The sequence below is a fragment of the Amphiura filiformis genome, chromosome 3 (genome assembly GCF_039555335.1).
Source record: "Amphiura filiformis chromosome 3, Afil_fr2py, whole genome shotgun sequence".
Lineage (NCBI taxonomy): Eukaryota > Metazoa > Echinodermata > Ophiuroidea > Amphilepidida > Amphiuridae > Amphiura > Amphiura filiformis.
The window spans coordinates 12,775,218-12,787,811 of NC_092630.1; the positions used below are offsets into that span (position 1 = coordinate 12,775,218).

The following is a 12,594-nucleotide window of genomic DNA, read 5'->3' on the forward strand; positions in this document are numbered from 1 at the left end:
CATTGCTAGTACCATCTGACAATGCAGCAGTGCTCCACAAAAATGATTTCTACAAAATATTGTAAACATTGTCTATAACAATGGCCTGTCGCCCCGGACCTGCCGCCATATTGATATCGTGAAATCAGCGATCGATGTTCAAAAATGCAGGTACTGTATGGTATTTTGACAGGATTTACGGAACAGTTTGGTTAACAAATGGTGGGCCTTTATTAGAGGAGGGGGGAGGGCTTAAATTATAGAGAATATGGTATAGTGATGGCCTACTCCCCATTCCAGAAAAACACAGCACTAATTTGTTGGTATTAAGGAGTATTATTGTGTGTGTTCTTCATTAGGAAGTGTAAGCTAACCATAAATTCATTGGGTTGACCATTACCAATCTCAACTCAACTCAATCACAATACTTATATACCACATTAGGCCAAAAGGCAACATGTAAAGTGTGCTCAGGCTTGTGGATCAATGTCTAGGCGTTGTGTCTATGCGTAGTGCACTAGAAGTCACTGTTTTGGATTGTTTAAGATTTTGGAATACTCTTGTTCAAAATTTGGCAGAATTACAGTATTTTTATACTGCTTTATAATTATAAACCTACTAAATTTGAGGTTCAAATTAACTCTTTTCACACGGGTGTCGACTGCAGACAACAAGTTTCAATTTTTTTTTAATTCAACAATTTCAGAATTATAAACTTTCATGACCATATTTAGAATCAGCATGAAAATGCATTAAAATGAGCAAAAACAAGCCTAGTAGTAGTAGGTTCAGTATTTCTTGATATTTTGAGAAAATGTCTTAAAACATGGACTTTTAATGTTGAAACTATGGCCAGCATGCAGATCATTAATTATAGTAATTGTGATGGCAAAATGTACATATATTGTATTGTCTGATCCAAAGCAGCAAGTTTTAATTCTTCGGATAAGTAAGGACATTTTATGTATAAAGTTTACTGCAATAAATTTAAGCATTACATTTCTTGCACATACCTTGGATCATCTTCAAACATATACTGAACGCCTTGACCATGGTGCACATCCCAGTCAACTATCATCACCCTGAAGCAGAAAATAAAACCAAATTCTAAGTGAAATATAACATCACTTAAAACAGAAGGTAAACATAACAAACTATATAATATGAAATTATAATGGAATTGTGGAATTGGAGTGATACGCATATGCATTGCTTAAGCCTTTCAAAGAAATATACTTTTTGTAAACAGGCAATACTATCGCCATAATGCGACTTGTACGATATACGGCTCATTTGTCAACAATTAGGGTATAATAACATCATGTGCTGATAAATTAATTTTGTCTATGAGCTTTGATTTCAAAAGTTATTGCAGTATAATCTTTCCATTTACATCCTCTATAAACACGCGCATTAAAGTCCTTTCTATATTGTCTGTTGATTGATTACCACCACCCCCATTTTTTTCAATCTGGGTTTCCACTGTAGTATAAAGTTTAATTGTTATTATATTTCTTTTCTAAACGGGCCATTTCATGCAATTAACCTGGTACATACCCCCATATCATGTACATTATTATTATCATCATGTTATTCCTATTATCAGGATTGTTACTATTATTATTATATTGGTTATTTATATTAACATGATTTATATTATTATCATTATCACTATTATTGCTTCTGCTATTATTATTAATATCATTATTGAATTACATTTGTACATTGTATTATTGATTGGTGATTGGCAAAATAAAATATGAATGAATGAATGGATTTAGTAATTATTACGTATGAGATACCTAACTTATATGTGTGTCTGGTCTCAAGTTGAGAGTAACGCCATGTTGGATTTTGCTGTGGCAGATTCGAATCAGTGCACTTAAGCGGTTGCGTCAGTTGCAAACTAGTCTTCTAATTCTGTCTTTGACTATATCAGTACCTCAGAGATAACCCAAGACTTTTATGCATACTACAACCATGATTTTTATGGGATACTTAAAACTTAAAGACAAATATTTTGTACATTTGTCAAATTGCCACCCAATGATTTCTTAATTTAGGAAATTTTGCACCAAAAGAAATTGTGGTACGTTAATTTTGGCCTGCTCTCAGCCAAAGACCCCTCCCTATATTATAAGCAGAGCAGTGTCTCTGACCTATATCCAATGAAAGGATGGGTTCCCCACCCCTCGGGATGAGTTCCCAACACCTCGGGTTGTACTTACCTTTGTACATTCCATTTTGTTCTGGCTATCTGTGCTGCTATTGCGGCATTGTTGAAGTAGCAGTAACCATTTCCACAACATTTCTGTGCATGGTGACCTGGAGGTCTAGTGAAAGAAAACAATAATTTCTTTAAGTCACTCATGAACTCTGATTAGTACAGCAGTTGAGTTCCCCTTCCCAAGAGGCTAGAAAACATTATTTTCTTTAAGTCACTCATGAACTCTGAGCAGTTCAGCAGTTGGATTCCCCCTTCCCCGGGCAATGTCCATCAAAGACATTTGAGGAATTCCAACAAACTGACAATAAAATTGATAGTTTTAGAAAAATGATAGATTTTTTATACGATATTTAGAGATTTCATACTGCTTGTAAACAAAATGTATAAGAAAGAAATCTTTTAAAACAAATTTCATAATTTCTTGCTTGAAAATGTAATTTTTATTTCTGAATTTCTCAAATAAAAAAACGAAATGCGGTAAAAATACTCAGTTTTAGTCCAATGAGTTTAAATGTATTGTTGCACACAACAGACTCCCCTCAGGTGAAATATTTCTTTTTATTTTAAAATGAAGATGTTAAACTCACATTTTAGTGACGTTTCACCACTACACTAGTGGTTTCATCGGACTGGCAACTCATCACATCTGACTGCTTCCTTTTATAGGCAACAGGAACCGCTATAGATGGCGTGATGAGTTGGTCAAAGATGTTGTTGAGTGAGTAGGCCCCCTCGTCCTTGTTTAGAGCGTCTTTTCCTTTTCGGCGTATCCAGATGGCTTCTTTCAGCCACCTGGTGGTCTTGTCAGCTTCTCAATCGATGACTTTTGAGTCCTTCCAATTGATGGAATGATAGAGCCACTCCAAAAACAAAAAACAAAGTCTACCTCAGAGAATAAAGATGACAGTGAAAAGTCTAAAGGCATGGTGGTAGTTCCCTATATAGAGGGACTATCTGAGCGGGTTTCAAGAGTTTTAAAAAACATGGTTTTTCTACTGCTATGAAACTCCACCGTACCATCCGCAGTATGCTTGTTCACCCGAAGGACAAGCTTCTCTCGCAACAAAAAGCAGAGAAGATCTATGAAATCCCCTGCGGGGACTGAGCTGGCACTTACATCGGAGAAACCTCAAAGAACACCAAAAAGAGGTGGAGAAATTTGAAACTAAGCCCTACACACAAGCCAGCCGCAAGTCATCTATCACAGACATTCACAAGTCAACTAACACAGATCATGTTGCCTCGACAAATCATTCCATCAATTGGGAGGACTCAAAAGTCATCAATAGAGAAGCTGACAAGACCACCAGGTGGCTGAAAGAAGCCATCTGGATACGCTGAAAAGGAAAAGACACTCTAAACAAGGACGAGGGGGCCTACTCACTCAACAACATCTTTGACCAACTCATCACGCCCTCTATAGCGGTTCCTGTTGCCTATAAAATGAAGCAGTCAGATGTGATGAGTTGCCAGTCCGATGAAACCACTGTAGTGGTGAAACATCACTAAAATGTGAGTTTAACATCTTCATTTTTATTGGATTTGTATAAAAAGAAATAAAAAAAAAGAAAAGTCAAAGAGTTATCAGGACTGTTTTATCCAGAGTTGATATATGTGTTTGCACTACACTATTTATATAAATTTCAGTACTACTTCAATTATCAACTCACCTAATAACAGCAATACCATTTCTCAACTGAAACAAAGCAAACAAAAAAAACAATTTGGCGTTAGATGTCATTCATTTCATTCATTCATTTATTTATTTCCACAATTCACATAGAAATACAAAATACGCATTAAAATACCATCAAAGAATCATGGAGGAGATGGCCGAAAGGCCAGTAAGGCCAGAGGTAGCCATCCCCTTTAACAGAAAAGTTACCAAACAGAAAATTCAACAGCAAATAATAAAAATTAAAAACAACAAACAAACAAACAAGAAACAAAAAAAACTACAATGCTCGTCAATTAATCATATTTTGAAATTAAATGTCTTTTGTACACGTTCCGGAAATGTTTCACTGAATAAGACGCTCTTAAAGATTTTTGCAATGAGTTCCATAATATAGGACCAGCTGTACGGACAGCGTGATCGGTGAAAACCCTGCTATTTTTAGTCAAGTTATAGTTATTAGCGTTTCTTGTTTGGTAATCATGAATATTAGATCGTAGGGTAAATAAACTGTCAAATAAGCTCGGTAATTCATTAATACTGTACTTATACATAAAAACTCCCAATTCTAATTTATAGGTGTCATTGTTTGCTAAAATGTTATATTTGGCAAACAAGGGGCTGTATGACTTCTGTAATGACTACTGGCAACTGTCCGTATCGCCCATTTTTGGAGTTCACAATTTTATCCAAATATGTTTTACATGTGTTTCCCCAAATTAATATTCCATAGTTCAAATAAGGTTGAATAAAGGTACAATATAGAGTATAAAGAATGCGATCTGGTACAAAGAATTTGAGTTTGTTCATTACACCAATATTCCTTGAAATAGTTTTTGCTATACAGTTAATATGACACCTCCATGTTAAGTTTTCGTCTATGAGTACTCCCAGGAATTTGGTATTATCTACCCTTTCTAGAACGATTTAGGTCTAAAATTATCTTAACATCTACATTACAGACAGTTGTTGTTGAATCAATATTTATCCAATTCTTGGACGTCATATGTGGTGTTCCCAGAATCATATAATTGGTTTTACTGGCATTTACTGATAATTTGTTTGCTCTGAACCAATTACTGACTTCCTTTAGTTCATTGTTAATTAACCAAAATTTGCTTCTTATATCTTTATGCGAGTATAGTATTGTGGTGTCGTCTGCAAACAGAATAAAGCTAAGTACGTTAGATGTGTTAACAATATCGTTTATATAAAGTATAAATAGTAGAGGTCCCAATATGGAACCTTGAGGGACACCGCATATGATATCTTTCATGTTGGATTCACACGAGTTATAATATACATATTGTTTCCTGTTACTTAAGTAATTCCTAAACCAGTCCAGTACAATGCCTCGAATCCGTAGTGTTCTAATTTGTGGGCTAATATGTTATGGTCTATAGTATCAAAAGCCTTTGAAAGGTCTAAAAATACTCCAATAGTAGTTTCATCTTTTCTACCGCATTATTAATTTTATCCACTAAATGTATAATGGCCATATAAGTAGAGTGATTGCTGCGGAAGCCAAATTGATTATCATTAAGTATTTTATGACTGTCAATATAAGCAATACATCTATTAAAACCAATCTTTCAAGTATCTTTGAAAAACAAGGCAATACCGATACTGGGCGATAATTCAAAACACTTCAGCGTCTTCTTTTTTGTAGATTGGTATTACCTTTGCTACTTTTAATTTTTGAGGGACAATACCTGTTGTGATAGATAAAGATTGAAAATTGAGGCAAGTGGCTTTACAATTTCGTTTGCTACCCTTTTGATAATGAAGTTTCCAATATTATCGCAACCAGCACTTTTGTTCTGATTGAATTTATCTATGATTTTAATAATTTCTGGTTCTATAATAGGTTTCATATACATGCTACTAGATACGGGATTATCTAGATAATCAAAATAGTCTTTTCCCGATTTATGAATATTTGCTGCAAGTTTCGGACCTATGTTCACAAAATATTTATTAAAATGATCACATATTTCTTGGGGATCTAAAATAGTAGCAGTATTGTCATTATTGTCCGTCTTAAATTTATTTTTAGTTTGCTGATTTTTACCACGTCCAATAATACTATTAATTGTTTTCCACGTCTGTTTCATATTATTTTTTTCCCGTTCAAATTTGGTAAAAAATAGTTTCTTTTCGATTTATGTATCAAACCATGCAGTTTATTCCTATAGGTTTTAAATTTTTGAGGCATTCCGTATTTGGATTCTGCAAATACTGTTTATATAAAGAATTTTTCATATTTATACAACGTAAAAGCCCTTTAGTTATCCACGGTGATCTTGGGTCTTTTTTCTTTTACTTGAACATTTCTTCAATGGTACACATTCATCATATACATTGTTAAATATTTCAATAAACTTGTTATAATCATCATCTGCATTAACATTATCAAGACATTCTTGCCATTTAACATTAGCCAATTTGTTCTTTAACTTATTAATATTGTAGTTATTGTGTACTCTTTTGTATGTTGCCTTTTTACACGGAATATCTGATACATCTAGATTTGTAGACAAGATAGTAGGAAATGGTCACTTATATCAGTAACTAAAATAGCTGATTGTACAATATTTTCATTATTCGTTAATATGTTATCGATTAATGTAGCAGATGTTTCTGTTATTCTGGTCGGTTTGTAAATAGTTGGCATTAAGGAATAAGAGTAAATTAGATCTAAGTAGTCATGGATAGGTTTTTCATTTTCCACTTTCAGGAGATCTATATTGAAGTCACCCATAACGTAGGCTAACTTTTTTCTTTGTTTATTTTTTGAAAGACAGGGTCTATATCTAATATAAATTCGTTTATCGCTGTATGAGCTCTGTACACCACACCAACAATAATATTGCGGCGTTTTACATTTTCTATTTCAATGAAACATGACTCATAATTTGATGTAGCCTTACTTAAATCTTTACGTAGCTTATATGTAAATTTGTCGGAAATGTACATACCTGCGCCACCTTTCTCTTTTCCGACTCTATTAGTATATTCAAAATTATATCCAGGGATTTTGTAAAAGTCATGTGGTTTATCTTTCAAGTGTGTTTCAGAAATGCCTATAATGGTGAAATCATGGTTAACAGATTTAACACATTCATTCATTTTATCGAAATTTTTAGACATGCTTCTAATATTAATGTTCATAAAATTTAATTTGCCCTCCTTAAGGGCGTACTACACCCATATATTGGTTTGATTGGTCTAAAAAAATATTTTTTCATATATAGCTAGGCGATATATGCACGAATCATGTGAAATAAAAAAATATGAAAAAACATCGTGAAAGAGTGTCCTTTTTCACCCATTTGTCTTAAAGTTGGCTGGTTGGTAAGGACGCTTATACGATCCACGTAGTCTTCTTCACAACCGGTTCTGCCGTTTCTAACATTCATCGATATTCACATACAGTACGTATTAGACTCGCTATCGGTCCAAAATACGACCTGCCTACTAGGGCTGACACGTCAATTTGTATTAATACCAATAGGAAAAACACAGGTCAGACATTTGAGAATAATTCTTTAAGATTTGGTAAAAAAGTTTGTAGCCGCCTCATTATGCTACCTAATCAAATCAAAAATTTTGTTGAAATAAAATTAAGGATCGAATGCGTTTTAGTGTCAAAAAGGCAAAATTACCGTCAAACTTTAGAGAATTCTGCACCTTTGGAAGCCCTCGGGGTGCACAGTTAAATCGGAATAAAAATATCCGACCTTTGCGATCAAAAACAACAAATTACAACATTGGACCATGTTTGGACATACTGTAGGCAAAAAAACACTATTGCCAAATAATATAGAATAGAACATTTGACATCAACTTGACAAACTAATGAAGAAAATGTGCTCCATAAACATTAAGTAAGTCGCAAAACAATTCCTATTCAAATGCGTGTATAAAACTGAACAGGGCCGACGGCTACAAGACTACCGCAGAAGTTCAAAGTTCTCGTGTTGCCAGATTCAAACATGAGCATGTATGCCTAGCACCTTCTCTTGGTAAAATCCTGATAAAATCAAGAAATGTATGTTGTGCCTCTTCCTCCCGTGAAGTGGCGTCATGGGGGGGGGGTCATGGGCGTAGCTAGAAATTTTTAGGGGGGGCAAAGGAGTGAAAGGGGAAACCCTCATTCAAGGGGAATTTGTGACTGAAACAAAATAGGCTCAAAAGTACAAAAAGCCCTAATAAAATTCTTCAGGGCGACCGCATCCAAGGGGGGGCGGACTTCCCACAGGGGGTGGGGGTAGCTTCCCCCCATTGCCCCCTTATGTATGAGCCTCACGGCACTGGACGTATGAGAAATTTGCTCAATTCCGCAATTTAAGACATTTTAACAATTCCGCAATTTTAGACATTTTAAATGGTAGGCCCTAATAAAGTAAGTAGAGAACGTGAACATATTAAATAATAGTAGACCTATTATACCCGGGTATATTAATACTTGGCTTTTGCAATAATATACTCGCCTCACGTGCCAAAACTTGCGGCTTGCCCCTTCTCGGCCTGCGCCTAAAACTGAATACCGGCTGCCATGTAGGTGTAGGGGGATAATGTTTTGGTATGTCGATAGAGGGGTTGGCATGTCAAAGTGGGGAGGGCAAAGATTTGTTGGCATGGGGAAAGCAATTCACCATGTTCACCGCCCCAGATGGCGAGTTGCGATAATATAAACTGAATCATCGGTGTAAAGCACGAGTATATATAGGCCTACAATTCCGCAATTTAATAATTAGGCGTGCTATAACACGGAAAAATAAAAGTTAGCCGGGGTCATAACACTACTAAAATATTCAATAAGCATGATAAGGGGCTCACTGGGGATTTCCAAATGGTGTAGGCCTACAAACTGAAATTTCTTACCTCTTGCATTCCCTTCCCTTCCCCGCCATAATCGCTTTTGTTGTCCCTGTTTGTTGTTATAGTATTAGTGGTTTATTAGCCAAACACCGAGTACTAAAGACAAAATCTCATCCCGAGAAAAAAATCATCAGACATTTTACACGAATCTGATTACTAGCTAAGCCTATGATAGGCCACCTACATCAATTGGCCTACTGCTGATAGGATCCTATGTGCCAAATATTACATTTCAAAAATACCAAATGACAATTTAAATGACTTACCGGGGTATCCTTCACTTTTAGACATTATAATTAATTTTAATTTTTCACACTTTGCTGGGATTACTGGATAGGCCTTTAAAATTGTATAGATGGGAATGTCTAAATGCGAGCGTAGGGGCCTACGTGGCGTGCGGATAACATGCAGGAAATTTTTCATGATTTTTACTGCGTGGCATAGGCCTACCCGTGACGTGACTTCCAAAAGTGCGTGTTATTCAAAAATCAGTCGTGTCCCATTTAATGTGCACCAAATATCGCTTTCCCCCGGCCCGTCTTGGCTTGTCCAATTTTTTTTTTCATACTCTCCGTATTTGGATTGCCCCATACGCCAGAATAGCTTAAAAATACCTAAATATATACATGCATAAAACACGGCAACTGGTTATAACCAGCCCGGAGACAGCTCGTTATATATAAAAAGTAATTATAACGCACGGGTGATGTCAAAATTATGTCAAAATTCGGATACCGTGGCGAGTGCAGAATTCTATGGAATATATTTGCTTTTTTTGCCTTGGATAGCGACAATGATAGGTAAGACACAACAAATATGAATCCACTTAAAATATTATATCACTGTATCAATTTTGGAGTTCCTAGTTGAAATGGATTAGAAAATAACGACAAAATAGTTACCAAAATTAGCAAATCTAAGCTTACGAGTCTTATTGAATATGGTGGGTATACGTGACGAGAAATGCAATTTTTTTCAACATTGCTGTAGTATGGTTGTGGTAACCTGTTACATATGGCTTAAGTAAGTTTCAGTGAAATAATATCGCTAGTTACAAATACAAAATATAGCTCAACATTGAAAATAGAAGCATTTTAACCAGTTCGTTTTTGATAGATGTGGAGCTCTGAAAATCACCAAGTTCATGAAGCCATCAGGAACCACTTATTCCCATTTTACATATCAACATTATTTCTCTAATGCGTTGGCAACACGTATCCAAAATTTTAACGAAATCCGTTGATAGCAAGCTTTCCAAAATGAAGTGAATTTAAAGCATGAGTGATGTACCTCCTTTTGGCTTCTATCTTCAAAAGCATGTAAGCTACATTCATACCGATGCCACCAATATAACGAGAAGATTTGCCCCTTCATTTTGCATACCACTTTGTCCATTTTTTTTTCTCATTTCTTCACAAAATGCAAAAAACCGCAAAAAAAAATGCAATGGGTGTAGTACCCCCTTAAGGAATGAACATTGACTAGGTGTGGTATAATTACATTCATGATTACAACTAACATTAGCAACATCATCTTTGTCTCTAGAACTACTTCCAAATCGCAATGGATTAAAAATCATATCATCATATTTCTTAAGGTCTATATTTGGAATATGTGTTTCATTAATGAGTTGAGATATATCTGTGTTATTATCATCATCAATACTAGTATTTTCTTCTACCAATTGAATACATTTATTACATGTCCATTCATTACATTTCAGGCGTCAATTTCATTCGGTTTTAGATTAGTACATTTTTGTGAACAAATCCCTTGCAATTTCTACATGTTATATTTTTATGACAATCTTTTACTATTTTTGAGCACGAAACACAGATATCTTTACATACAACAGACATACAATTATATAAATATCAATAATCTAAAAACAAACACCTGAAAAGAAACACTTCTTTCAAAATATAAGCGTTGTACCAAATGATAAGAAGTTTCTTTTAAGCAGATTTAGTGATCAACCAGTCACTGCAGCATGTTATATAATATCATTATACATATTATTAGAGGTTCAACATAGGCCAATTAAACATTTAAACACAATATTAATAATAATAAAATCAAGATGAACAGCGAGACTGGTTTAACAGCAACCAGAATAATCATATTGATTTGATCAAATATTCAATCCGTTTCACTATTGATGTGACTTGCAGACTTGAATTATATTGATAAGAGTTTTTCACAAATTGCTGCATTCAAGATTTCAGTATTACATTGATTTGGTCAAAGATTTAATCAATTATCGATATGACTCGCTTATTGGTAAAAGTTTTCACACATTGCTGCAGTTCAGTATCAACCTTGCATAATAAGTAAATTATTGAATTGTAATAATGGAAGTTCAATACTTTTCAAGTAGTAAGTGAAAGAAGAGAAAACAGCATGGAAAATATTGCACAAAGACATACTATGATTCTTACAAAATGTACATTTTGCATCAAGCTGTACTTGAGCAAATAGATCATACACAAAAAATTATAATTTCTATGTACAATCATTCATTGAATGAAAAGTCTACTCTGCCGGCATTTCTCCATAGAGATGAATAATGTTCTGAATGTCCCACATAGATCTCATGATGTAGCGTGTTGGCCTACCAAGCTGCATAAGAACATAGATATTGCCGTCCCATGACCAAGCAGACTGAGCCCTTGGTACGCGTTTTACCATGTCCTTGGCTTTATCCAGTATCTCTTGTTTGGCCTTGCAAAGGAGATCGTGAATTCCAATGTGAGTTCCTTTGAGTTTTTTAATCCTTGATGATTTTGTCCCTGACATTATATCTTGCAAATTTAGCTCTGGGTGCTCTGGGTTTGCCGCCTCCTCTCAAAGTTCTGCTCGCTCGATGTGTCCGATCAATGTCTTGTACTTTAAGTTCGATGCCTAGTTTATCTTTAGCTAGATTCATGACGACCTGATCGGTATCTTCTGGGATGGTTTTTCCCTCAGAGTCCCTTTCAGTTGATTCTGGTATACCAGTTATTAAGAGACAGTTTCTCCGTGTGTATTGTTGCATGTCTATCATGTCGACCTTTTATTCTTGTGTTCTTTCTCGAATAATATGCTACGGTCATTTTGGAGCTCAACTACGCCCCTTTCTAGTTTGTTTACAGATACATTTAGGTCATGAATTTCACCCTTCAACTTCTCCTGTTCTTCTTGCAGGCTGTCCTGTTTATCTGTTATTGCAACAAGTTTTTCACTCACCAGCTTTTCAATGCTTGATTTTAGGAGTGACATAAATCCTGGATCGTTCTTGACCAACGTAACCAGTTTATTAACAAGTTCTTGGGATGCCTCGTCTACAGCTCCCTCGATGTCCACACTTTCTACAGCCCCACTGTTCATCATGATGAGGTTATGTATTTCCAAATGGTAGCAAAATATCAAACCGATGTAGTAGGAAGAACATTACCATGATTATGTAGGCCTAGTATATAGTACTAAATCGTATAGTATACAGTAGTATAGCAATGCGCTGCAGTGACTAGAGTTAATCTTCTATCTATAGTTTACATGTTGGTTAAGTGTACATTAGATCCAAGCACCATACAAACTAGAGCAAGTTGCAGGTTCCTTACATTTGGTCTGAGTGACCCTCGAAGTGAGACCATAAAATTCAAGATCACTTTGGGGTCATCAAGGGTTAAATCACTGGTTGAATTCTTTGCATCATTCCTTTTCTGAAAATATATACTTGATGTACTTATTATTAGTTAGTGTAATAGACAACCAAAAATATTTTTGAGGTTGTCTGGCGGACTACCTCAAAAATGTCTTAATTCAAATGCTGCACACTTGTATGTAACCT

The 12,594-nt window shown here is 35.2% G+C and overlaps 1 protein-coding gene across 3 annotated transcripts in view; it reads right to left on the minus strand.

The window, feature by feature from the left end:
• The window catches only part of LOC140148051 (histone deacetylase 6-like), a 63,968-nt gene that overhangs the window by 34,411 nt on the left and 16,963 nt on the right, over positions 1-12,594 (minus strand). For all 3 annotated transcript variants that reach the window (XM_072169892.1, XM_072169893.1, XM_072169891.1), the window contains exons 7-9: positions 3,877-3,902; positions 2,208-2,312; positions 993-1,061 (exon numbers count right to left, since the gene is read on the minus strand). In XM_072169892.1, coding sequence (XP_072025993.1) covers positions 993-1,061; positions 2,208-2,312; positions 3,877-3,902 — 200 coding nt within the window. The remainder of the gene's footprint in view (positions 1-992; positions 1,062-2,207; positions 2,313-3,876; positions 3,903-12,594) is intronic.